This window comes from Lynx rufus, unplaced genomic scaffold, assembly GCF_022079265.1.
Source record: "Lynx rufus isolate CCGP_SWC_20201006 ecotype Redwood Valley unplaced genomic scaffold, mLynRuf1.p SCAF_5, whole genome shotgun sequence".
NCBI classification, from domain to species: domain Eukaryota; kingdom Metazoa; phylum Chordata; class Mammalia; order Carnivora; family Felidae; genus Lynx; species Lynx rufus.
The window spans coordinates 87849496-87876410 of NW_025814867.1; the positions used below are offsets into that span (position 1 = coordinate 87849496).

The following is a 26915-nucleotide window of genomic DNA, read 5'->3' on the forward strand; positions in this document are numbered from 1 at the left end:
CACAGTATGGAGGTTCCTCAAAAAACTAAAAATAGAACTACCCTATGACCCAGCAATTGCACTACTAGGTATTTATCCAAGGGATATAGGCATGCTGTTTTGAAGGGACACATGCACCCCAATGTTTATAGCAGCATTATCAACAATAGCCAAAGTATGGAAAGAGCCCAAATGTTCATCAATGAATGAATGGATAAAGAAGATGTGGTATATATATACAATGGAGTATTACTTGGCAATCAAAAAGAATGAAATCTTGCCATTTGCAACGACGTGGATGGAACTGGAAGGTATTATGCTAAGTGAAATCAGTCAGTCAGAGAAAGACAAATATATGACTTCACTCATATGAGGACTTTAAGAGACAAAACAGATGAACATAAGGAAAGGGAAACAAAAATAATATAAAAACAGGGAGGGGGACAAAGCATAAGAGACTCATAAATATGGAGAACAAACAGAGGATTACTGGAGGGGGTGTGGGAGGAGGGATGGGCTAAATGGGTAAGGGGCATTAAGGAATCTACTTCTGAAATCATTGTTGCACTATATGCTAACTAATTTGGATGTACATTTAAAAAACTTAACAAGTAAATAAATAAAAATAAAAGATTTTTAGTTTGATGTAGTCCCAGTTGTTTATTTTTGCTTTTGTTGTCCTTGTCTGAAGAGACAGATCCAAAATAATATTGCTAAGACCAGTGTCAAAGAGCCTACTGCCTATGTTTTTTTCTGGAAGTGTTATGGTTGCAGTTATTATAGTTAAGTCTTTAATCCATTTTGAGTTGTTTTTTTTTTAAGTTTATTTATTTATTTTGTGAGAGAGAGAGGGAGAGAGAGAAACCCAAGCAGGCTTCGTGCTTTCAGCAGGAGCCTGATGTGGGGCTTGAACCCACAAACAGCGAGATCACGACCTGAGCTGAAATCAAGAGTGAGCGGCTCAACCAACTGAGCCACCCAGGTGCCCTGAATTTATATTTTGTATGGTGTAAGAAAGTGGTCTAGTTTCATTCGTTTGCATGTAGTTGTCCAGTTTCACCAACACCTCATTGAAGAGACAAAAGTTACTATTATATTAGGGTTATAATTACTTGTTCCCCTGCCTTGGGCTTTTTAAAATACCTGTGGTGATTAGGCTTTTAGGATGGTTTGGAGGCAGCAAACAAATTTGTGTTTAGTTGCCTGTTTTGTGCAGGATCCTCAAACTTCTCTGGGACCTTGGAGAGTTTAAATAGCCAGCCCAAGGTCATACAGGTAGTCTGTGAGAAGGAAAACCAGCTATCTTACATACTTTGTAGAATTGGTAGTTGCAAAGCAGGGGATTAAACTTTTATTATTATTTTTTTTATTGTGGGAAAGTATACACAAAATAAAATTTATCATTTTAACCTTGTATAAATGTTCAGTTCAGTGGCACTAAATGCATTCATTGTTGTGCATTCATAACCATTATCTATCTGTAGAACTTTTTGTATCTTCTGAAACTGAAACTGTACCCACTAAACAATACCCCATTTCTCTCTCCCTCAAGCCCTTGGCAACCACCATTCTAATTTCTTTCTCTGTGCTTTGACTACATACCTACCTCATAAAAGTGAAATCATACAGAGGAACAAATATTGTACCTGGCTTATTTCAGAGTATAATGTCTTCAAGGTTTATCCATGTTGTAACATGTATTAGAATTTCCTTCCTTTTTAAGGCTGAATAATATTCTACTGAATATATGTACCATACTTTATTATCTATTCATCTGTTAATAGACATGTGGGTTGCTTGTACCTTTTAGCTATTGTGAGTAATGCTGTTATGAGTATTGCTGTACAAATATTTGTTCAAGTCTCATCTTTCATGTCTATTGTATATATACCCAGAAGTGGAATTACTGGATCATATGGTAATTTTATATTTAAATTTTTGGGGAATTTCCGTGCCATTTTCCATAGCTGCTGCACCGTTTTATATTCCTACTGGTTGTGCACAAATGTTCTCATTTCTCCACATCCTCACCAACACTTGTTATTTTCTTTTTCTTTTTTCTTAGTAATGGCCATCATAATAGGTGTGAAGTGGTATCTCACTGTGGTTTTTAACTTTTTAAAAATTGTAATACTGGAATTTGAACCCAAATACTTCTGACTCCAAAGTCTATGTTTTTACATTATTATCATGTTGCTTCTAATTCACATGTCATTTTGAGGCTTCTACTTTTGGCTGTGATAGAATAACAGGATCTGATTTTTTTTTTAATTTTTTAATGTTTATTTATTTTTGAGAGAGAGAGAGATGGAGCACGAGTGCAAGGGGCAGAGAGAGAGGGAGACACAGACCTGAAACAGGCTCTAGGCTCTGAACTGTCAGCACAGAGCCCAATGTGGGACTTGAACTCACAAACCGCAAGATCATGGCTTGAGTCAAAGTCTGACGCTCAACCAATTGAACCACCCAGGTGCCCCTAACAGGAGCTGAACTTACTTTCCTATCTTAAACAACTTGAAAATGGTATATAATTTATGAAAGAATGATTTTCAGACATTTTAAAGAATGGAAGCACTGAGTGAAAATGTGATTGTTTAACAGAGATGGCAGTTTGGGCTATGTTTATTTGGAAGTGACATTAGGTAATCCAAATAAGAGTGACATGTAGGAAGTTGGAGATCATAAAACAGGCCAAAGCTGAGTATGAAAACTTAGAAGGGAATCATCCCTACTGAAGTAAGAAGGGCACTTCTCCAAGGTTTCCATCTTTTATTAAGAAAAAAAAAGCAAAGTCAAGGTAATTTTTTCATGTTATATTTTTCATTTCAGGTTTTTAAAAATTGTTTGAAGGCTTATACATTCAAATGACATGGATTATTAATTTTTAAAATTGTTATGTCACTTTGCTTTTAGCACTATTCTTTGTTCTCTTTCTTAAAAGCAAGATAGGTTAACTTTCTCCCCCAACATCAACAACTGTCATTCTTGTTTTTTTTTTTAATTTTTTTTAATGTTTATTTATTTTTGAGAGAGAGAAAGAGAGAGAGGGAGATGCAGCGCAAGCAGGGGAGGGGCAGAGAGAGAGGGAGACATAGCATCTGAAACAGGCTCCAGGCTCTGAGCTGTTATCTCAGAGCCCGATGTGGGGCTTAAACTCACAGACTGCAGGATCATGACCTGAGCTGAAATTGGACACTTAACTAACTGAGCCACCCATGCACCCCATCAACAACTCATTCTTGTAATATTGAATAATACTGAGAAACCCTCAGAAGTGGAACAGAGTAAGAAAGCTCCAAAACATACACAAATGTATCAAAGTTAGTATATTTTCAAAATGGCATTTTAGGTCAGTGGCAACTTGAGACCATGGGAAGAAGTGACAGGTGTTTATCATTGCATAAAGGCCCACCAAAAAGATCCATTGGCCACTGGTTGCACATGGCTGCCTTTCCTTACAAAAATTTCTCTAAAGTTTATTTTTGTCGTTACAAGATAGACTTCCAAGTCAGAATATTTTTAAAGTTGTATTTTGATGATACTTCATTTTATGTTGTTGGTTATTTCAAAGATAAGTCATTTCCCCAAATTGACAATTTTTACTGCAAAAAAGTAAACAATTATTTGCCAATTTTAACAGTATTTTCTTTTAACAACTTAGCTGAATTTTTCTGCATGTCAGGGTTCATGCTAAATCTTGTTTCCCTGTTACATTTAATCTTTGTTTCTACATTTTCTTTATTGGTTTAGTTTATTGGTTAGGCCAACTTGCTCAGAATGCCTCCATCAAGAGTCAATTACCTTCTGGGAAATATAGGTTTGTTAAATTTTCTCACTATGTAGATTGCCTCTCTATCTCCAAACTAAACATCTTTTAAAATTTCTCCCCATAGAAGGGATAAAGGAGGAACATTTAGATTAAACTATGTATAATGAAAGATAGCCCAAATTGCTCTATTATGCCAGTGGGCCAATAGCATCATCTTGGTATGAAAAAGATCAGGGGTAGTGGGTAGGTCAGTCATTTAAGCATCCAACTTTTGATTTTGGCTCAGGTCATGGTCTCATGGTTGTGAGATCAAGTCCCTCATTGGGTGTGGAGGCTGCTTAAGATTCTCTTTTTCCCTCTCTCTCTCTCTGTCCTTCCCCCACTTGCATTTTCTCTCTTAATCTCTCAAAAAAAAATAAAGTAAAATAAAAAATGATCAGTTATTGGCTTATTTAACTATCTTTTTTTATTTACTTATTTTGAGAGAGAACAAGCAGGGAAGGGGTAGAGAGAGAAGGAGAGAGAGAATCCCAAGTAGGCTCCATGCTGTCAGCATAGAGTCTGATGTGGGGCTTGATTTCATGAACCATGACATTGTGACCTCAAAGTCAAGAGTTGTGCATTTAACCGACTGAGCCACCCAGGTGTCCCTCATTTTTTTTATTGAGTTATAATTGACATGTAACATTATATTAGTTTCAGGTATACAACGATGATTTGATATATCTGTATATATTGTGAAATGATCACCACAATAAGTCTAGCTAACCTCGTCACCATGCATTGTTACAAAACTTTTTTGTGTGTGATGAGAACTTTTAAGATCTACTCTCAGCAACTTTCAAGATGCAATATAGTATTATTGACTATAATCACCATGCTGTTCAGTTATTGGCTATTTCTATCATTTCACCAGTCCCTCCTCACCATTATTTTCTGTGTATCTAGGTGGGTGCCTCCCATATTGTAAATTTGTGGTAGTGCTTTTGAGATAAATTGTTCACAGCAAACTTGAGATTTCCAAACATTCTACTCTGAATTTGCTTTGACCTCTTTTGAGAAAAGAGACCAGTATTTTCCTTGGTTATTTGAAATCAAAATACGTGAACATTATTTTAGTTTAGTTTTTAGGTTTATTTTAGACAGAGAGAGAGTGCGAGTGAGCGAGCACACAGGCAGGGGAGGGGCAGAGAAAGAGAGGGAGACACAGAATCTGAAGCAGACTTCAGGCTCTAAACTGTCAGTGCAGAGCCCAACGCAGGGTTCAAACTCATTAACCATGAGATCATGACCTGAACCGAAGTTGGACACTTAACCAACTGAGTCACCCAGGTGCCCCATGAACATAATTTTAAAAATTAGAAGCATGCTAAAAGATGAACAAGAGAAACAATAGCTCTTTGCTTTTCCATCTCCCATCTCAGGCAACCACTTTCAACTTTTGCTTGCTTCTGAGCAGTTTTTCTTTCCTTGAATAGAAGGCTGATTCATTTTCTCCCAGTTTGATATGGTTGATATGGTTGCCTGTTGCTTAAGACAGTATCTTCTAGGACCTTGAACTGGATCAAATTGTCTAGTGTTAATGGAATACAGTAACCGGTAGAATGCCAAACTGCTCTGAACACAAACATTAATTTTTTTAATTAAAACTTTTTAGATTAAAAAAAAAAGAACTATTGTATTACTTAAATTGGAATCTGAATTAATATATTTCCTAAAGTAGTTAATCTGGAACCAAATCAGAACATCAAATTCTTTTCCAAAGTGTATCAGTATTTCATCATTTAGTTTTAAGTTCCTTATGCTTCTGCATCTCCAGTTGCAGCTTTTACATTTTTAAACAGGATAAGTAGTCTTAAGTTGTGACCTATTTCATGATACACTCACAAAATCTTTCTACCCTGACATTATTCTCATTGTGTATTTCACTGATTAAATCTTAAATCAGATTCATTTTCTTACCCAGCCTTTAGTTATCCTCAGAGTTCATATTTTGATTTGTTTGCAGTGAATTCTTTTTTTAAATGTTTCTTTATTTTTGAGAGAAAGAGGCAGAGGGAGAGGGAGACAGAGGATTCAAAGCAGGCTCCGCGTTGACAGCAGACAGCCGAATTCGGGGCTTGAACTCACAAACTGTGAGATCATGATCTGAGCCAAAGTCAGATGCTTAACCAGCTGAGCCACCCAAGTGCCTATCCAGTGAATTTTAAATAAAAATTCTCACTACCATTTGTCTTTGGGCAGTGTACCTTCCCCATTAATGAATTCTGGAGTGAAATCTTCCTCTGAAAGGGTACTCTATCTTTTGTTTCCTTTTGCATAATCTGGTATGCCTCTTCCCTATTAAATGCCTCTCCCTCCGTTGAAGGTTTTATACCTTCATTCATTCATTCATTCATTTTATTATTAAAATTTTTTTAATGTTTATTTTAGAGAGAGAGAGAGTGCGAGGGGGAGGGCAGAAAGAGAGGGAGACATGGAATCTGAAACAGGCTCCAGGCTCCTAACTGTCAGCACAGAGCCCAATGTGGGGCTTGAACCCATGAATCCTGAGATCATGACCAGAGCCAAAGTCGGATGTTTAACCCTATTGAGCCACCCAGGTGCCCCAATTTTATATCATTTATTAAACTCATTCAATTTTTCAGTAAGCTTATTGCTAGGAAATTCAACCAAGTGTTTCCAAGTGCTTCTTGAACTGCTTTTGAATTTTATTTTTTTAATAGCAAAAACTCCAAAGCGTAGTGATTGAAACTTACTTTGCTTTAGTTTGACAAGGAGAATTTTTAAAAATTATGACTTTTTTTTTTCATTACAGGTTTTTTGTTTTAAACAATGAAGCTGGGTTATTGGAGTACTTTGTGAATGAACAGTCTAGAAATCAAAAACCCAGAGGTACTTTGCAGCTTGCAGGAGCTGTAATATCACCTAGTGATGAGGACTCTCACACTTTCACTGTAAATGCTGCCAGTGGGGAACAGTATAAACTCAGAGGTATGATCGAGATATGAGAGTTAATAGTGTGATTTTCTTCTTCCCTTGAGAAGTTGATGTACTTCCCTGCTTTCATTTGGGTTTTGGAAACAGAAACCACTCTCATCAATGATGTAGGTATAATATCCGAAATCTTAGAATTGCCACAAGAATTTGTGAAATCTCTTTTAATAAATAACTTTTTTCAAGTGGCACAATGAACAAGTGTGTTTACGATTGGCTCCTGTAAAATATTTGTGTGCGTAAAACCCTGATTACTGAAAAATCTAAAAACATAGGCTTCTCTAAATGATATATTTTTTTAAGTTTATTTATTTATTTTGACAGAGAGAGAGAGCATGAGCACAACAGGGGCAGAGAGAGAGAGGGAGAGAGAGGATTCCAAGCAGGCTCTGCACTGTCACTGCAGAGCCCAATATGGGGCTCGAACTCACTCACAAACCATGAGATCATGACCTGAGCTGAAGTCAGATGCATAACTGACTGAGCCACCCAGGCACCCCTCTAAATGATATTTTTCTGTGTCTTCCATGGATTATATTTAACCCCTTTCTTGACTTAGTTTGCATGCCCTCTTTGAGGTTTTTAGTAACTAATACACAAAAGTTGGGATTTATTAAAATGTTCATATTTATTTTAAAAATATAACTTTTGTTTAGATAAATTTAATTTGTGTTTTTTATTTTATTAATACACATAAAATACAATGGTAATCCTAACTGAGCATGCTGCAAAAGATACAAAAATATCTAGTATATATCAGATGCTTAATAAAAGTTATTTTTTTTAAATCAGAGCATATTTTTATGAGAAACTTAAGACATGTCAAATCTCATCCATGTCTAGTTGCATGTAATTTATTCTCCTTCTGAAATATCCACATCACATCCAGCTACTGTGTTACCTACCAAAGTTGATGCTTGGGCCTTTTTCTTCCCTCACTGCTATGTTTGCTCCAGGGAGAGTAAGGCCAATCCCTGATTTTAAATGATCTGTCCTTCATGCTGTAGACAATTAATTATTCCAAAAATAAATACAAAAGTGAACAACTTTTAGGTTCTTTTTATCAGCCACAGATGCTAAAGAGCGACAACATTGGGTTAGCAGACTTCAGATATGTACACAACATCACACTGAAGCTATTGGAAAGGTATGTGGATTTCATATACGATATTAATGCATAAAAATGGGGAAAAGAATATTCTATTGTATTTTTTTATGTCTTTAAATTGTGGGACTATTCACATACCATAAAATTTACCCTTTGAATTTTTTTTAATGTTTATTTATGTTGAGAGAGAGAGACAGCATGCACATGTGAGTGGGGGAGGAGCAGAGAGAGAAGGAGACACAGAATCTGAAGCAGGCTCTGTGCTGACAGCATAGAGCCCGATGTGGGGCTCGAACTCACGAACCATGAGATCATGACCTGAGCCAAAGTCAGATGCTTAACCGATTGAGCCACCCAGGCACCCCTACAGTTTGCCCTTTAATGTGTGCAATTCCATTGGTCTTAATATATTCACAAGATTGTGCAACCATCGCAACTGTCTAGTTCCCATCACCCTCCAAAAACTCATATCCATGAGCAGTCACTCCCTATTCTCCCCTTTCCAAGCCCCTGTCAAACACTATTTTCTGTTTCTATGGATTTGTCCATTCTGGGCCTTTTATACAAACAGAATCATACAATATGTGGTTTTTTGTGTCTGGCTTCTTATATTTTGCTTAATTTTTTTTAGAGTTAGAAAGCAAATTTTATTGGGCACTCAGGTGGCTCAGGTGGTTAAGCAGCCACCTCTTGGTTTCAGCTCAGGTCATGATCTCATGGTTCATGAGTTTGAGTCCCATGTTGAGCTCCAGGCTGACAGTGGGGTGTCTGCTTGGGATTCTCTCTCTCCCTCTGCCCCTCCCCCAGTTGCTTTCTCTGTCTCTCAAAAATAAATACATTTTAAAAGTTTTTAAAAATTTTAAAAAAAGAAAGCAAATTTTATTGTATGTTCAGTTTTACTTTTTTTTTTTAAATGTTTATTTACTTAGAGAGAGAGAAAAAGAGCACAAGTGGGGTAGAGGCAGAAAGAGAGGGAGAGAGACTCCCAAGCAGGCTCCATGCTTAGCACAGAGCTCGATGTGGGGCTTGATCTCTCACAACCATAAGATCATGACCTGAGCCAAAATCAAGAGTTGGATGCTCAACCAACTGAGCCACCCAGGCATCCCCAGTTCTATTTGTTCTTTGGTCTTTTATGTACATGTAATGTTTTCAAGGTTCATTCATGTTATTGCATGTATCATATTTTATTCATTTTTATGGCCAAATAATATTCCAATTATGAATACACCACAGGATGTTTTGTTTTTTTTTTTTTTTAAACGTTTATTTATTTTTGGGATAGAGAGAGAGCATGAACGGGGGAGGGGCAGAGAGAGAGGGAGACACAGAATCGGAAACAGGCTCCAGGCTCTGAGCCATCAGCCCAGAGCCTGACGCGGGGCTCGAACCCACGGACCGCGAGATCGTGACCTGGCTGAAGTCGGACGCTTAACCGACTGCGCCACCCAGGCGCCCCAACCACAGGATGTTTATCCACTCATCAGCTGGTGGGCATTTGGGTTGTTTCCATTTTGTAGTCATTATGAATAACATTTGTGTATAGGTTTTTGTGAGAACTCATGATTTCAGTGAGGTGTATATTTAGCAGTGGAATTACTGGGTCATGTGGTGGTACTCTGTTTAACTTTCTGAGGAGCCACCAAACTTTTTCAGAGTGACTGAACCATTTCACATTCTTATCAGCAATGTATGAAGGTTTCAGTTTTTCCACATCCTCACCAATACTTGTTATTGCCCCCCCCTTCTTTTTTTTTTATTGTAATAGGCATCTTGGTATATGTGAAGTAGAATCTCACTATGGTTTTGATTTCATTTCCCTAATGACTAGTAATGTTGAACATCTTTCCATGTGTTTATTGATCATTTGTATATCTTCTTTGGAATGTTTTTTATTTTTTAAGATGGACAGGATGGTCTCAGTACTTGAAATCCGAGGTTAGAGATCTCTAAAAAGTAACATCTAGGCAGCATAGTTAAAGGATTCCATACCTGGGTAATAGCTTGACTTAAAAAAGATTTTTTTTCCCCAGGTTTTTTTTTTCCCATAAATAAATTTTAAAAAGTTGTTTGTGATTTAGGCCTACTGCCCAGTCTTCAGGAAATTCATCACAAGAGCTTTACTCATACTACAAGATTGCAATCATTGGTAGTGATCAGAAAGTACTAGCTTATTCCAAAGACACTTGCATGCTATATTAGAAAATGTATTATATTGAATATTGCTGAGTACATTTTGCTTCAATCAGTGTGTTTACAAATCTGAAATTAGAAGTTTCTTGTTCTATATTTGTAAAATATGAAAAAATATTCTTGACAGTACAAACCTGGAATTAATTTTCTAAGTAAATTATAAGTTTACTTTTGGATGTGTCAGATGTTTAAACTTTGGGTGTTTTAAATTTTATCGTTTTCAGAAATGTTCTTATAGTCAATTCTGGTTAATTTAACTTTTAAAACTATTCATGTGTAAGCCTAAAGTGTGTGTGTGTGTGTGTGTGTGTGTGTGTGTGTGTGTGTGTATATATATATAATAGGTGAGGGTTAGCCTAAAGTTTTTGAAAATGAATGGTTTTGTTTTGTCTAATAGAATAATCCTCCTCTGAAATCACGGAGCTTCTCACTTGCATCTAGTGGTAATTCTCCTATATCCCAGAGGAGACCAAGTCAAAATGCCATTTCTTTTTTTAATGTTGGACATTCCAAACTACAATCAGTGAACAAAAGAGCTCACTTACCTCCAGACCATCTTGTGGAAGTCAGAGAAGTAAGTATGAATTGAAGTCCAAGTAAAAATGCACAAAATAATTTAACTTGCTTGGTTTTATCACGAAAGAAATTGAATCCTGTTTGTGTTTTCTGGGGCACTCAAATGTTTTCAGTCTACTATGCTGAGACAATTTTTAAGTCATGAAGATTCCCTGGTTATATAGGTGATGCCCTGCGTTTCTTTACCATTTCCTGGGTACACTCTTATTTTGCAGTCTATCTTTCATTTCTCAAGTAGAAGTATAGACTCCTTTGATGTAACATGATCAAAATGGTTGTTTTTTTTAAACTTTTTTTAACGTTTATTTATTTTTGAGACAGAGAGAGACAGAGCATGAACAGGGGAGGAGCAGAGAGAGAGGGAGACACAGAATCTGAAACAGGCTCTAGGCTCTGAGCTGTCAGCACAGAGCCCGACGCGGGGCTCGAACTCACGGACTGTGAGATCATGACCTGAGCTGAAGTCGGACGCCCAACCGACCAAGCCACCCAGGCGCCCCTCAAAATGTATTTTAAGTCTATTGTGAAGACTATATGGCCAAACAAGTGACTTAAAAAAAAAAAAAGATATATGTAGACAATTCCAAACATACACGATAATAGAATAGTTAAATCCTTGATGTTGCCTTGCCTCACTATTTCCCCCTTTCAAATTGAGTACCAAATAATTCTAGTTAGTAAAAGATATAGTTGTTAGGTTCTAAATATTCCTGACTTAAATTTAGTAGAGCTTTTAGATATCTGTGTAGTGAGTGGCCTCACACAAGTACATGATTTGGAAAGTAGAGGAATATTTTAATAGCCTTTTAAAATAATTATGGCTATTCTTTGGTACTGCATGAAAACTTGACAGTAGTAGTTTCTTAAATGTTCGATGCAGTGTGGAATCAAATATATATCCTTGAACTTTTCATATTCTGTTACATGAAAATCTATCGGATTGTCTTGCACTTTGAATGTATCTTTAATCTCTGTATGATTTTGTACATCATGCATTAGTCATTTGGAAAATACTGTCTTACAGAGTTATGCAGGTCTTGCAAATGTTAATCTGTCTTATCATACAGTATAAAAAATTCCTATTCATTAGCATCCTCACTGATCTCATTAGAAAAGGCTTTCAATATTGGGAAGTTGCCAAGCTTCTGGTAACAGATAAAGGTTTTCCAAAATTCTTTTCATTTTAAATCTCAGATTTTAAAATTGGCAGTAAATACTGTTGGCTTTTCTTGAAGTAACAGGTTTATTTTATTTAATTGTTAGGAAATGTCTACTACATATCTCCAAGTGTGAATATCTATAGTTTCTAATAGTCATTCTGTAAAGAAAAAACATTCCCGTGTTTGTCCCATGCTATACAATAACACTCTACACTTACGTACTCTGGTCACCGAATGTATGGAGTTCCCTGCCCCCCGCTGCCCTACCAAGCAATTCTCTAATCTTTGTGGACACCAGCTGTGTGTTCTAGAATTTAATTCAATTTCAACACTATAAATAACTCAGGAACAGACAGATATAAGAGATGTGTAGAGCCAGATATGGGGGAAATGTCGTGGAAGCTCCACCCTCCTAGTACCTCCAAGTGTTCACCAACCAGAAGCTCTCTGAGCTTCCTCCATTTGGGTTTTTTATGGAGGCTTCATTAGGTAGGCATGATCAACTGAATCATTGGCTGTTGGTGATTAATTCATCCTCCAGCCCCTCCCCTCCCTCAAGGTTGGGTGGTGGGGCTGAACATATATATACATATCTATATATCGGTTGGTTACATACATGAGTGTAATTGTTCGATCATAAGTTATAATTATTTAACTCTCTCTATATTTTTTTTAAGTTTATTTATTCTGAGAGAGAGAAGGCAAGAGAGAATCCCAAGCATTCTCCACGCTGTCAGTACAGAGCCCATGTGGGGCTCGATCTCACAAACCATGACATTATGACCTGAGCCGAAATCAAGAATCAGACACTTAACCAGCTGAGCCGCCCAGGTACCCCTAACTCTGTATATTTAACTCTAGTAAATATTGCCAAACATTGGCCATAACATTATTCATAAGTTTGGATTACTGGAAGTTAGTCCTAAAATTTATATACAAAACATACACAAAGCACACATATATATGCATGTATAAATGTGTACATTTGGATATCTTCATATCCACAGTTTTCACTTAAAACCCCTTTTTTCCGATAAGAATGAATGTTTGAGCCATTACTGTGACATATGTTTTCAGGGGCTATTTCATGTATGGCACACTGGATTTCTTTGGTAGGATATTTGCATCTCTCTTTAACTAGCCCTCTGATGAACTGTATTAAAAGTCATCTGGGGGGTGCTTGGGTGGCTCAGTTGGTTAAGCATCTGACTCTTGATCTCAGCTCAAGTCATGATCTCATGGTTTGTGAGTTCAAGCCCCACATCGGGCTTTACACTGATGGTGCAGAGCTTGCTTGGGATTCTGTCTCTCTTTCTCTCTCTGCCCCTCCCCTACTCATTCCCTCCCTTCCTCTCCTCCCCCCCACCAAAATGAATAAATAAAAAAAAATCATCTGAAACAGAGCCTCTGAAAGCTGAGTCTCTCCACATTTCAATGTGAATTAAGATAGTGTCCAAAAGATAGGCAATCTGAGAGACTTCTGCTCACAATTAAGTAATTAAGCATAGTACATTCAATAAAGTAATTAAGCATAATAAATTCAGTTTTCATTTAAAAATATTGGGTTGTTTATCAAGAATTGTTATTCTATTAGCTCTGTTAGGAAAAGTGTACAGAGCTCTTGATCAAAGCAGAGTGTATTAAACTCTTTTAACCTGAAAAGTATATGTATATACAGCACTTGCTCCACAGTCAGGCTAATGGGACCAGAAAGTTAGATTAAGAGAAAAGGAAGCAGGGAAACCATCATGTTTTCAAAGTATGTTCAGATTGAGCCTAACTAGGGGTGCTGAGAAGAAAGAGCTTAAGAGCCCAGACTGGGAACTAATTTTACTTTGTAATGATGTATTTAATGATGCTATTGAAGATGATCCAGAATATTTTTTTGATGGCTTGTACAAATGTATACTGTTAATAAAAGGTTTGTCAAGGCTTTTGAGCTTTGTTGCTTCCAAAGAAAAAGTGCGGCTGCCAAAGGTCCTCATCTTTTGCACAGTTGCACTATTAAGTGCTCACTAATTGAGAATAGCCAAATTTGAAATAGATTTCTAAGCCTAATATGTGCCAAAAATGGCTCAGAAACTGAATATGGTAATTAAAATGGAAACTGTATGTATATGTGATACACACAAATCATGAGTGGGACACACAGAACTATTGTTTCCCTTAGATGATGTCTCATGCTGAAGGACAACAAAGAGACTTAATTAGGCGAATTGAATGCCTTCCTGCTTCTGGCCATCTTAGTTCCTTGGACCAGGATCTCTTAATGCTCAAAGCTACTTCCATGGCGACTATGAACTGCTTAAACGATTGCTTTCATATTCTGCAGTTACAGCACGCATCACATCAGAAGGGCTCACTGTCTTCAGGTAAGTTGTAGATTAAAAGTAGGGCTTCACATTAAGGGCTTACACATGGAAAGATTGCATTTGTTCTAATTCCTAACAAGTCTTAACTAAAAAAAGAAAGGAAGGAAACCAGGGAACCTCTTGGTTTTTATTTTTTCTTTCTTTCTTTCTTTCTTTCTTTCTTTCTTTCTTTCTTTCTTTCTTTCTTTCTTTCTTTCTTTCTTTCTTTCTTTACGTTTATTTATTTATTTTGAGAGCAAGTGGGGAAGAGCAGCAAGAGAGGGAGAGAGAGAATCCCAAGCAGGCTCCGCGCTGTGACCTCATGAAATGTGAGATCATGACCTGAGCTGAGACTGAGTCAGACATGTAACCAGGCGTGTAACTGAGCCACCCAGGTGCCCAAGGAGCCTCTTGGTTTTTACTTATCACCTTAATGTTAAAGAAAGTCTTCTTATTGTGTCCTTTTTCATATCTAAATTGATTTTAGGCCTAATGTTTAGTATAGTTGAATATCCCTTTGGAGACCTCAACTCCACATGTTGAAAATTGAACTCAAAACCCACATCTCCTATATTTCTGTTAATATTGGTGGCATCATTATTCATCCAGTTGACTTTAGTAGAAATATTGGGACCATTTCTTAACTTTTTGTTTAGTCCACAGTTCATTATATCCATATTGAGATATAGATATTAAAGTCTATCAGTTACTTTTTAGTTTGAAAAGAAGGTGTACATCTAGCATTTGAGAGCACTTATTTGTTGGAATTAATCTACTGGGGAAAATAATGTTACTGTGTGGGAGGACAAAAAATGAGGTTTTCTATTAAATGAGATGAATAAAATCACATTTTTCTTTATTGAGATATAATTGGCATATAACATTGTGTAGGTTTAAAGTACACAGCATGTTGATTTTATACATATACATATTGCAGCATGATTACCACTGAAGCCTACACCTCAATCATATCACATAATTAATACTTTTTTGTGGTGAGAACATTTAGGATCTTGTCACTTAGCAACTTTGAAGTATGTAATACTGTATTTTGACTATAATCACTATGGTGTGTATTATATCTCCAGAATTTATTCATCTTCTAGTTGCAAGTTTGTACCCTTTTAACAACATCTCCCCAACTCCTCCATCTGCATCACACTGTTTTAATAAATAGTAGTAACTTAGTGGTTCACAATTTATTGTTCTCTTACCCAATTAACCCCTTTGTGAAAGGAAGATATTTTAGAAAGATAATGAGTCTCGGCCCAGGAAAAAGTTTACCATAGTCAGGTCTTGATGTGGGTATAATACAGCCTCCATTCTCAAATGTATGCCCACCTAAATCAATATTTCAAGCTAACAAACTATGTTTAATGTCAATTGTAGGTATAGGTCAGGGCAGTATTATACAGGCCAATAAGCTATGTTTGTTTCCCTTAAGGAACTCATAGTTCACTTGGGGATGAACATGTAAATAGTTAACTGTAATATGGAAAGTGTTGCTTATAATAGAAACAAGATGCTTGGGGAGAATATATAAGTGGACCAATACTTCTGACAGAAAAAGGTCTGGGAAATGCCTAGAAAAGCTAAAAAAACAATTAGCTTGGGGGGCGGGGTGGGGAGAGACTGGAGGGTGTTCCAAAGAGATAAGATACCTAAGTTGTGAGTTGTGAACATGCACTGGGGCCTTGGAAGAATTGTAAGAAGTCCAATGAAAATTTTCTCCTATAGTAGAGCAACAGACACTCATTGTAAAAAATTTTAGGAACTATTATACAATTGAAAAAAGAAACAAATCCTGCATTATCCTACCAACCAGAAACTGCCACTGTTAATATTAGTGCATACCCCACCAAGTTTTCTTTCCTTCTTAGTTTTTGTTTTACCCCATTTTTATTAGAAAAAATATATTTTTATCTTATACTTTTCACTTAATATCAAGTATATTTTCCAATTTATGTTATGCTTTTGGTAAATATAATTTTTATTGGCTGCATTATGTTCCTTTGAAGGGATAGATCTTTGGTTTACTTAACTGTTCTGTGTTGAACATGGGATGAGTTACCTTGAGCTATGAAATTTGGTTTAATTCTAGTGTTGGTAATAATAATTTGTTAGGGAAATGAAAGTTTATTTCCAATTGATGGTATGTAATTTTTGCAAAGCACATCAAGTAGCACACTGCTAGATACTAGATGCTTAATCCTTGATTAATTAAATACTATATAATTTTTTAATTCTTAGAAATTTCATTTGTGTAGTTTAATACATAATTATATTTTTAAATGATTGCTTCATGATTAGTGAAACATGTACAATATAAATTTGCATTTTTTTAAAGTTTATTTATTTTGAGAGACAGAGAGAGTGAGTGGGGAAGGGGCAGAGAGAGAGGGTGAGAGAATTCCAAGCAGGCTGTATGCTGACACAGCACAGAGCCAGCTGCAGGGCTTGAACCCATGAACCGTAAGAACATGACCTGAGCTGAAATCGAGAGTTGGGATGCTCAACTGACTGAGCCTCCCAGGCGCCCCTAAATTTGCATTTTTAATTAACAAATGAAACAGACTAAACTTTACAGAAATATTTAAAAGTTGTTCTCATTACTATGTTTTGGAGCATGGATTTGTGGATATGTGGTGGAATTGATTAACTAGTATTGGTATTTCTTACCGTAAATGGTCATGTTTTTCAAATTAGGTCTGTAGAAATTTATTCTTTAGTCACTTGAGAATAAAAATATAACGGTGGAAAGAAAAACTGAATTACCTTTTCACTCAAATTTTGAGATAACACAAGAAATCAAATCTAAGCTTAAATTAGTGTTTAGTCCCATAAGGATCATTGATTTGGGGGGGGGGGTCCTGAGACCGGATGATTGGTTTTATAAAGAGTATTGTGGTTTCCAATCAGTTGAGCAATCTGTTATTTTTTTTAATCTTTAATATATATATTTTTTATTAAAAAAATTTTTTTATGTTTATTTGTTTTTGAGACAGAGACAGAGCATGAGTGGGGTAGGGGAAGAGAGAGAGGGAGACACAGAATCTTTAGCAGGCTTCAGGCTCTAAGCTCAGCACAGATCCTGATGCCGGGCTCAAACCCATGAACCATGAGATCATGACCTGAGCTGAAGTCAGACACTTAACTGACTCAGCCACCCAGGCGCCCCTTTAATATATATTGTTTTAAATTTTTTTTATTTTGAGAGAGAGGGACAGAGAGAGAGAGAGCATGGGGGAGGGGCAGAGAGAGGGGGAGAGAGAGAATCCCAAGCAGGCTGTGCACTCTCAGCACGGAGCCCAATGTATCAGGGCTCAAACTCATGAACCATGGGATCATGACCTGAGCCAATGTCAGACACTTAACCGACTCAGCCACCCAGGCACCTCTGGTTGAGCAGTCTCTTAAAACAGATCTCTTATATTTAGTGTTTGTGTGCATTTTATCTTTATAAGTAATGACATCTAGATATTGATATTTAGAATAAACATTTCAGGGGTGCCTGGGTGGCTCAGTCAGTTAAGCGTCAAACTCTTGATTTCAGCTCAGGTCATGATCTCTCGGTTCGTGGGTTCAAGCCCCGCATCAGGTTCTGCACTGAGTGGAGCCTGCTTAGGATTCTCTCCCTCTCTCTGCTCCTCCCCTGCTCTCACTCCCTCTCTGTCTGCCTCTCTCTCTTAAAATAAATAAATAAACATTTCTTAAAAAGAATGAACATTTTAACATAGGAGCAAAATGTTTTCATTTCTTTGGGATTTTTAAACTGGCCCCTAGAACTTACCCAGGGCATTCCCCCAATCATGAATACCCACCCCCAGTGCCAAATGAGACAACTGAGTGGCAAGGCAGGATGCTCTAGTAGCCTAGTTAGGTACTTCATAATTTATCCCTGTACTGAAGTCTGGCATTTCAAGTAAATTCCCTCATGTTTGTAATTTCTGCTGTGGTAGTCTGAGCATCCCTTACTGTAGGACTCTAATAATCAAGCTTCTGTGAAACCTAGATCAGCCTCTGAAATCAAATGGAACATTTTCCATTATTGATTAGGCATAGAATCCACTTTGTTATACTAGTTGAGGGTAATAAGAGACATTTGAGTCATTAATTGAGAAGATGACAGGTCTCTAAATGTGACCACTGTCTTTCACTAGGTCACCTATTATTTATTCAGTAGAAGAGCCTTTCAGTTTAAAAGTATATGGACCTTTTTTATATGACTGAAAAAAAGAGGAATGGACATATATTTGCAGTTATATTAGCTCAAGGTGGTTATCTTGAATGGTTAGAAAATTGCTACTGAGAATAAGATTCAGTCCCAAAATGAAGAAAATTTTACTGTTGCATGCTTCCAGGCTCCTCCTGTAATTGTGACTCCTTAAATCCTAATGCAGTTAGGTATTTTTACAGAAAGGGTAACAAATCAACTATGAAAGGTGGGAATACATTATGGTTTCCGGATTTGCCCAAGAAGTTGTTCAGTCCTATTCAGGGTTGATTCTTTTAAAAGGTATCTGATTTCAAGTTGCAAGCTGCTCTGTGGTAAAATACCCAATCATGGTGCTCATGCTAATGAGATACAAGTGGCCCTTTTGCGGAGTGTCTTAACAGCTTGAATTGCTTTTAGTCTTGTGGGCTCAAAACAAAATCGTTTAATAAAATCCACATCTGCTGAACTTTCCAGATTATGAGCAAGTTTCAGCGAAAGTTTTCTCTTACTTCATCAGGAACGACAATCGAGTGGTTAGAACCAAAGATACCTTTATCAAACCACTATAAAAATGGAGCTGACCAGCCTTTTGCAACTGAGCAAAGTAAACCAGTGGCAGTCCCAGAAGAACAGTGTGTTGAAGAATCTGGACCATTAGCAAGGGTAAGGTAATGTGAAAATACGGTTTTGATGTAAAAACTAGGAATCACTGAAAAGGTTCAGGTCTCTTTTCTTTGTCAGGGCGTACAAGTCACCCTAACACCAGAGCAGCATTCTTGCAGACTCTAGATATTGTTCTTCTACTGTAAACTGCATTGGCTTTAAAGAGGTCTGTTGTATAATACTTGTACATGTTGTGTTTTGCAGGTTAAATTATGTGCCTTTTTTAGTTGGGGCTCACTTTTGCTTGATTAAAAATGTATTTTAAAATTGCGATTTGCATGTTTTTATTTTTCTAGGTAATAACTTCTATTATTTGTACAATATTTCTCTGTTACATTTCTTACCTCGTTATCTTAATTTAACGTTATTTACTGGATGCTTACTATTAAGTTTACAAGTATAAAAGTTTACTATTAAGTCTTTTTGTTGTAAGCACGTTGCCAGACCAGTTTTTTTCAAGTGTTACTCAAAATAGCACAGTCCCAGGGTTTTATAATATTTTTATAAAGTATTTTTCATTCCACATTTCTCAGAAGCTAAAGAATATCTTATTCTAGTCATAATTCCACCACTGTAACAAATCATATTGGTTTTGTGATTGAACACAACAATCATATTGTGTTCACATCTGGTATTTTTATGGTCATGATAATTACATAGATAGTTTTATTTTAAGCTCTTTTTACTTGATACTTCCCATAAGCATTTTTTTTTCTGGCCTATATAATTAAATTTTTAAAGGTTGAAGTAGGCTATTAAATATCTAGTCTCTGTTATTTTTTGTTACTGTAAATAGCACTAAATCATCTTGTCTACTTTTTTTTCCCTCTTATTTAGGTTATTTCTTTAGGTTATATTCCCAAGTAGAATTACTGAGTTAAGAGTAATGCACAGCTTTTGGTTATTTATATACAAGCAAATTCTTCTTAAAAGAAGAACATGACACAGAAACTTCCAAAACTGGCCACAGCTTTGGCTTAACGAAGTGGGCAATGGCAACAGTGTGGGCAAGAGAGAAGAAAAAAAGTATGGAGTGCTTTTTGACCATTTCTAGAGTCAAAGCAGTTTTAGTCTTTATTAAGCTATCTAGTGTATGACAAGTCTAGTTAGGAATTAAGAGGAGACACAAAAAATTGAAAACATAGTTCTTTCACTGAAGAGATTTATAATCTACTTGGAGTCACAATTACATATAGACATGAAACAAGGAGAGGAGAACATGAAGCAGCATTTTTTTCCCTATCTTACTTGATATGGTTTAAGCTGTTGGGATGTGGGCATTCAGAGAAAGAAGAGAAGTGTATTGAATAGAGTGGAGGGGAATGCTTTGGAGAGAAAGTAGAGTTGGAATCAGGCTTTCAAAGAAGAAAGGATTTGAAGAGAAGAGGAGTAGTAGGGGATCTTGAGATGGAGGAATAACGAGGTAAAAGCTTGCCTGATGGTTTTAAAATCACGTCTTATCGTTGACATGTGGGCTAATAATTAACCACTTAGCTTCAATTTTCTCATCTGTAAGTCAGGAATGTTAATATAAGATTGTTATGAACATAAAATGAATTTAGCAGAGCACCTGGTTTATGGAAAATGATCACAGGGTGGTTGGATTTTACAAATCCAGATGGCCATTCATGTTGCATTCTCTGGGGAGTGATAATCCCTAGAACCACTATTCCATAGAATACAGTGTAAGCTGTACCTCCAAGGAACATAAAAATCATGCAGGAGAATCTAATCTTAATGTAATAGATGATAAAAATCATGAGCATGGGATATGTTTAAGAAGATTGGTATATGGTAATGATCTAGAATTGAAGTGTGGATAGAAGGCTATGGAAGTAGAAATGAAGACAAATGAATAGGTAATGTGCATTTCAAACGAAAATCAGCTGGACTTGGGATTGACTGGATGTAGGGTTGGATGAAGAATGACTCCCAAGTTTGTGAGCCTATATGACTAGATAGAATTGTGGTGCCATTCACAAAGTTAGGAAAACTAGGAAGAGTCTTTAGAGAGAAAAGGTTTGGTATGGTTTATGAACATGTTGAATTTGTAAAGATTTTATTTTTAAGTAATCCCTATGCCCCCCAGTGTGGGGCATGAACTCACAACCCCAAGATCAAGAGTTGCAGGCTCTATTGACTGAGTGAGCCAGGTGCCCCTGAACATGTTGAATTTTATGTAAGAGAAGGATATATGATTTAAACATATATAAAAAGCAGTTAAAAATAATGAAACCAAAGCTTTGGAGAGAAATCAGGACTAGAGATATAATTTGTAAGTGAAAATTAGAAACTATAAGTCCTTTAGTCCAACATATTCATTCTTCTCAATGAGAATACAAAGCATGTTGGGGATCAGGATAGAGGCATAAGTTAAAGATGGGACTCAGAGGTGGGCAGGAGAGCATTGCTATATTTCCAAATCTTTTTTTTTTTTTTTTTAATTTTTTTTTTTTTTCCAACGTTAATTTATTTTGGGGACAGAGAGAGACAGAGCATGAATGGGGGAGGGGCAGAGAGAGAGGGAGACACAGAATCGGAAACAGGCTCCAGGCTCTGAGCCATCAGCCCAGAGCCCGACGCGGGGCTCGAACTCGCGGACCGCGAGATCGTGACCTGGCTGAAGTCGGACGCTTTAACCGACTGCGCCACCCAGGCGCTCCTCCAAATCTTTTGAAATAGTGAGCAGACCAGATATATCACCTAGTGTAAGTAGAAAAAAAAATAAGTGCATAGATATTATTTTTAATTACACAAGACACTAGACTCAAGCATACCAGAATAGACCTGCATTTTCTAAAAATTTCATACATGCCTTCTTTGAAATATGAGTGTTAATGCAAGCTGGAGGCAGACATATGGTAGTGGAAATTTTGCTGTCGTGTGATGGAAGAAATAAACCCTGGTGAGGCCAGAATGAAGCCCACAGTTCCTTTGTGCCCAAGTCAGAAATCAGAAGGACAAAGATGGGATTAATATGACTTTTGTGGAATATTGGGGTTTCCCTTTGCTATGCAGTCTCCAAATATTATGAATTCCTAGAAACTTAGTAGCTCTTGCCACTGTCTGCAAACCGTTCTGCGTTTGTAGGGATTTTACACATTTGAGCACATTCATTTGAATTTTGGTAAAGCTTTTCTCTTAAGCGTTTCTTTTCTTTTTTTATGTTTATTTATTTATTTTGAGAGAAAGGGGGTAGAGAGAGAAAGGGAGAGAGAGAACGGGGGAGGGGCAGAGAGGGAGGGAGAGAGAGAATCTTAAGCAGACTCTGCACTGTCAGCACAGAGCCCAGCGTGGGGTTCCGTCTCATGAACTGTGAGATATGACCTGAGCGGAAATCAAGAGTCAGGCACTCAACTGACTGAGCCACCCAGGTGCCCCTAAGCTTTTCTTTAAGAAAGGCATGATGATCTCTAAGAAGAGACATTTCAAGAAGAAAGAAGAGCTTCCAAATTCTGCCATTCACACCAAGATTTAGAATCAACAATTGATTAATAGAATTCCTCTTTTTTTCTATTCCAATGAATATGACTATTTTTATAAAAACAATAAAAACTGTACTCTTTTAAATAGATTTTCTACCAGATTATGTTTTATTTCTTTAATATTATTTTCATTGGAGGAGGTTCCAAAACACAATGTCAACTTTGTAACATATAGTAATGTTAAGATTATGTTTGCATTATTATTCTGTGTCCTAGGTTCTGACCCTAAACATAATGGTACCTCTTCAGAGGGTTGGAGAACATTATTTAATCAAGACCTAATAGAGTTTTTCTCAACATTTCTCAAATTAGTAATTATATTTGGTGTCCATATGTAGAGAAGTGGATGATCAACTTTTCCCCGTTGTATACTGAGTAAACTTTCCTAAGTGTACTTAAACTTCATTAGACTATATTTTGCAACTGATTTTAGGATAGACAACAGGAAGTACTTCCTGACAGACTTACTAGCCATTGTAAAGGGGAATTTAGAAAGCCTTTGGGATCTCTCCTTAAGGTTGTAAAAGTAGAAGTAATTCTGAAATATACAAACAGTAGTTGTCTGTGTGGTCTTAACATGAACGAACTAGACTTTTAATTGAATTATCAGAATTTGAGCTGATAGATTTCCTTGGTAAAAAGGAAGAGGAAAAAGGAGAAAAACAAAGGCAAAAGAAAGGCCAGAAACCCATCATTCTTTAATTCTGTTGCTATGTTTTGTATTTTGTTTTTAATAATTTTTAACATCTGAGAACATTAAGTTCTTGATTTTATGCCTGATTAAGATTGGTTTTTGCCTAGCTACAGAGGACAGATGGGCTTCTTATTTAATAGGATTTGATTATATGAAGAGAAAATTAAAGGCTTGAGACATTATCAAAATCATATTCTTTTTCGGGGCGCCTGGGTGGCTCAGTCGGTTGAGCATCCGACTTCAGCTCAGGTCATGATCTCACGGTCTGTGAGTTTAAGCCTGATTCGGATTCTGTGTCTCCCTCTTTCTCTGCCCCTCCCCCGCTCATGCTCTCTCTGTCAAAAATAATAAAACATTTTTAGAAATTCTTTAAAAATCATATTCTTTTAAAAATCTTCATAACTTAAAATCTATAATATCAAAGCTGTCTTGCACAAAGGTACTAAAAAGAGGTACCACTGAGAGAGATGGGAATGCCCCTCCCCACATTAAACATGAGAAATGAACATGATAAGATTCTGTAGAATCTTGGAATTTGAAACTATTACTTATTGTTTAAATAGGAATAAGAAATTCAGTTTCTCTTAAATGATTATCTGAAACTAAGACCCTATTGAAATGAAAGTAAACATTTTCAGTTTTTCAAGAGGTTGATTGAGTGATTGAAGAGCTGTGCAGAGAACCTTTTTGTGGCATTAAGACTGCATGAATAACTGTAAGGTTTCTATACCTGCACCTAGGATTTTCTTCAGCCCCCAAGTTTCTTCCTGACAATTCCAAGAATGAATGAATATGGAAAGATACATTATAGTAGTCAGACTTGACATGTACAATCACTTTTCAATTTTACTTGTATAATTTTAGCTTTAAAAAAGGGCAAATATTTTATTCTCAAAGCATCTTCAACTTAAATTATAGGTAGTGGTAGTGCCCCCAAACAGGTGGTCCAAGCTTGCAAAGCCTGAGATTCAGATGAGACATTCTTCACTCTTTTTGAAAAAGAGTGTTTATAAAATATATGTATCTCATATATTATTTTTGTGGCAAAACTCATTATGTTTAATATAAACGATAATGGGCTTATTGAATGAAATCTATTCCATGGCTAAGTGATGAAGTTATATTTTTAGAAAGATTTTTGCTTGTTCTCAGATTCATTTAGGCCGAATATAAATGTTTTCAAGTTTGACATACACTTTTATTTATTTTTTTTTAGTGTGGCTGTGAATTCTGTCCTTTAATTAGCATTTCTATCTGTTGTGTGCAAAGCTTGCTGCTTAATCCAATTTCTCTTTTGAAAAGAAAGAAAACACAAGAGTCTTCTTGCACAAAAAAACAGTGACAGAAAGAGACTTTTATTCTTCATGGATATTAATAAGCACTTATTAATCTAAACGTTAGACTTTTGCTTTGTTTTACATCAAGGAACCTGAAGAAATAAATGCAGATGATGAGGTAGAGGATACATGTGACAACAAGGAGGATGACCTGGGAGCTGTGGAAGAGCAACGTAGTGTTATTCTACATCTGTTGTCACAGCTTAAGCTGGGCATGGACTTAACAAGAGTAAGTAATGGGGTAAACTGGCTGTGGAGATCAGTAGGTCAGGACTATACCTGTAAGTGTTAATGTTGTCAGGGCTTTTATTTTTTATGAATTGGTTTTTTAGTCTCTCTCTCTCTTTTTTTTTTTTTAAGATTTTATTTTTTAAGTAGTTTTTCTACTTGATGTGGGGCTCAAACTTATAGCCCCAAGATCTATGGACTGGGTTTCTTAGTCTCTTGATCAAAATTTCTTATTTCATAAAAAATGTGCCTTATCTTGTACAGCGGGAAGTCATATGGCAAGTAAACACCTCTAATCTTATTTCTGTACAAATGACAGAGGTCCATTGGTATACAGAACTGGAAAATTGAAAGAAAAGGATGTAATCCCAGAAAACCATGAAAGGCTTTGACCACTTCTTCTTTACTCTTACTTCCCTTTTTGGATTGTACATTTTGGGTGTTATCTATAACAAGAGTCAACAAACATCTTTGTAAAGGGGTCGATAATAAATATTTTCAGCTATGTGGACACTGGTCTCTGTTGGAACTACTGAGCTCTGCCTTTATAGTATGAAAGCAGCCATAGATAATATGTTGGACTGGGCATGGCTGTGTTCCAACAAAACTTTATTTATAAAAACACAGGCCAGATTTTCCCCAAAGGCCATACTTTGCAGTCCTCTGGACTGTAGCCTTGCTTACTTAAAAAATTTTTTTTCATGTTTATTTTTGAGAGAGAGAGACACAGAGTGTGATCAGGGGAAGGGCAGAGACAGAGGGTGACACAGAATCTGAAGCAGGCTCCTGGCTCTGAGCTGTCAGCACAGAGACCAATGTGGGGCTCGAACCCATGAACCATGAAATCATGACCTGATCCGAAGTCAGACACTTAGTCGACTGAGCCATTCAGGCACCCCATAGCCTTGCTTACTTTAAAAGTGTGGTCTGAATTAACTGACGTGGAAATTCTTTGACAATGTACTCATATATCAAATCATCACAATGTACACTTTAAATATCTTAACAATTTTATTTGTCAATTATACCTTAGTAAAACTAGAAAAAAACATTGTTGTCTGAAGACCAGTAACATCTCCATTGCCTGAGAACTTGTTAGAAGTACAGAATCTCAGCCCCCAACCCCAAACTTAGAGGACCAGATCTACATTTTAATAAGATCCCCCATGTGGTTCATATATACATTAAAGTTTGAGAAACACTAATCTATGGTTTTTAGTTTTGGTCCAGTCTTTTCCATTTCTAGTTTATCTAATTAGTGTGTCTTCATTTGTTTTAGCAATCTATGAAGTTAATTTAAAAAGCAAATTAGGGCATCTGGGTGGCTCAGTTGGTTGAGCATCCAATTTTGGCTCGGGTCATGGTCTCACAGTTCACGGGTTTGAACCCTACATCGGACTCACTGTATCAGCCTGTCAGCGCAGAGCCTACTTCGGATTCTCTGTCCCCATCTCTCTGCCCCTCCCCCACTTTCTCTCCTCTCTCTCTCTCTCTCTCTCTCTCTCTCTCTCTCTCTCAAAAAATAAATAAAACATTTTTAAAAATTATAAAAAGCAAATTAGAGTGGCACCTAGGTGGCTCAGTCGGCTGAGCATCTGACTCTTGATTTCAGCTCAAGTCATGATCCAAGGGTTGTGGGATTGAACCCCACCTTGGGCTCCATGCTGAGCATGGAGATTGCTTAAGATTCTCTCTCTCCCTCTCCCTCCGCCCCTCCCTTATGCTCTCACATGCGTGCGCACCCTCTCTATCTAAAAATAATAAAAAATAAAATAAAAAGCAAATTAGACTCAAAACCTATATATGTCAAATATTACTACTACGGGATTATGTACTTTGAATTATTACTGATACTACTTTGCATTAGTATGGGATTTCAGAATTGACTTTAGGAGCTATATTTCAAATTAAGGATTTTGATGCCATTGAAGGTAATGAAAGTATAGATTAAAAGTAACCCAGGGGCACCTGGGTGGCTCAGGAGGTTGAGCATCCAACTTCAGCTCAGGTCATGATCTTGTGGTTCAAGGGCTCAAGCCCCACATCTGGCTCACTGCTGCCACCACAGAGCCTGCTTCAGATCCTCCATCCCCTTCTTTCTCTGCTCTCCCTCCCTCTCTCTCCCTCTCCCTCTCTCTCTCTCAAAAATAATAGATAAA

At 36.7% G+C, this 26915-nt stretch overlaps 1 protein-coding gene across 1 annotated transcript in view; it reads left to right on the top strand.

The window, feature by feature from the left end:
- The window catches only part of OSBPL11 (oxysterol binding protein like 11), an 85170-nt gene that overhangs the window by 23608 nt on the left and 34647 nt on the right, over window positions 1–26915 (top strand). The window contains exons 3-8 of the mRNA XM_047098971.1: window positions 6567–6742; window positions 7813–7892; window positions 10444–10620; window positions 13953–14154; window positions 18867–19012; window positions 24617–24757. Of these exons, the coding sequence (XP_046954927.1) occupies window positions 6567–6742; window positions 7813–7892; window positions 10444–10620; window positions 13953–14154; window positions 18867–19012; window positions 24617–24757 (922 nt within the window). The remainder of the gene's footprint in view (window positions 1–6566; window positions 6743–7812; window positions 7893–10443; window positions 10621–13952; window positions 14155–18866; window positions 19013–24616; window positions 24758–26915) is intronic.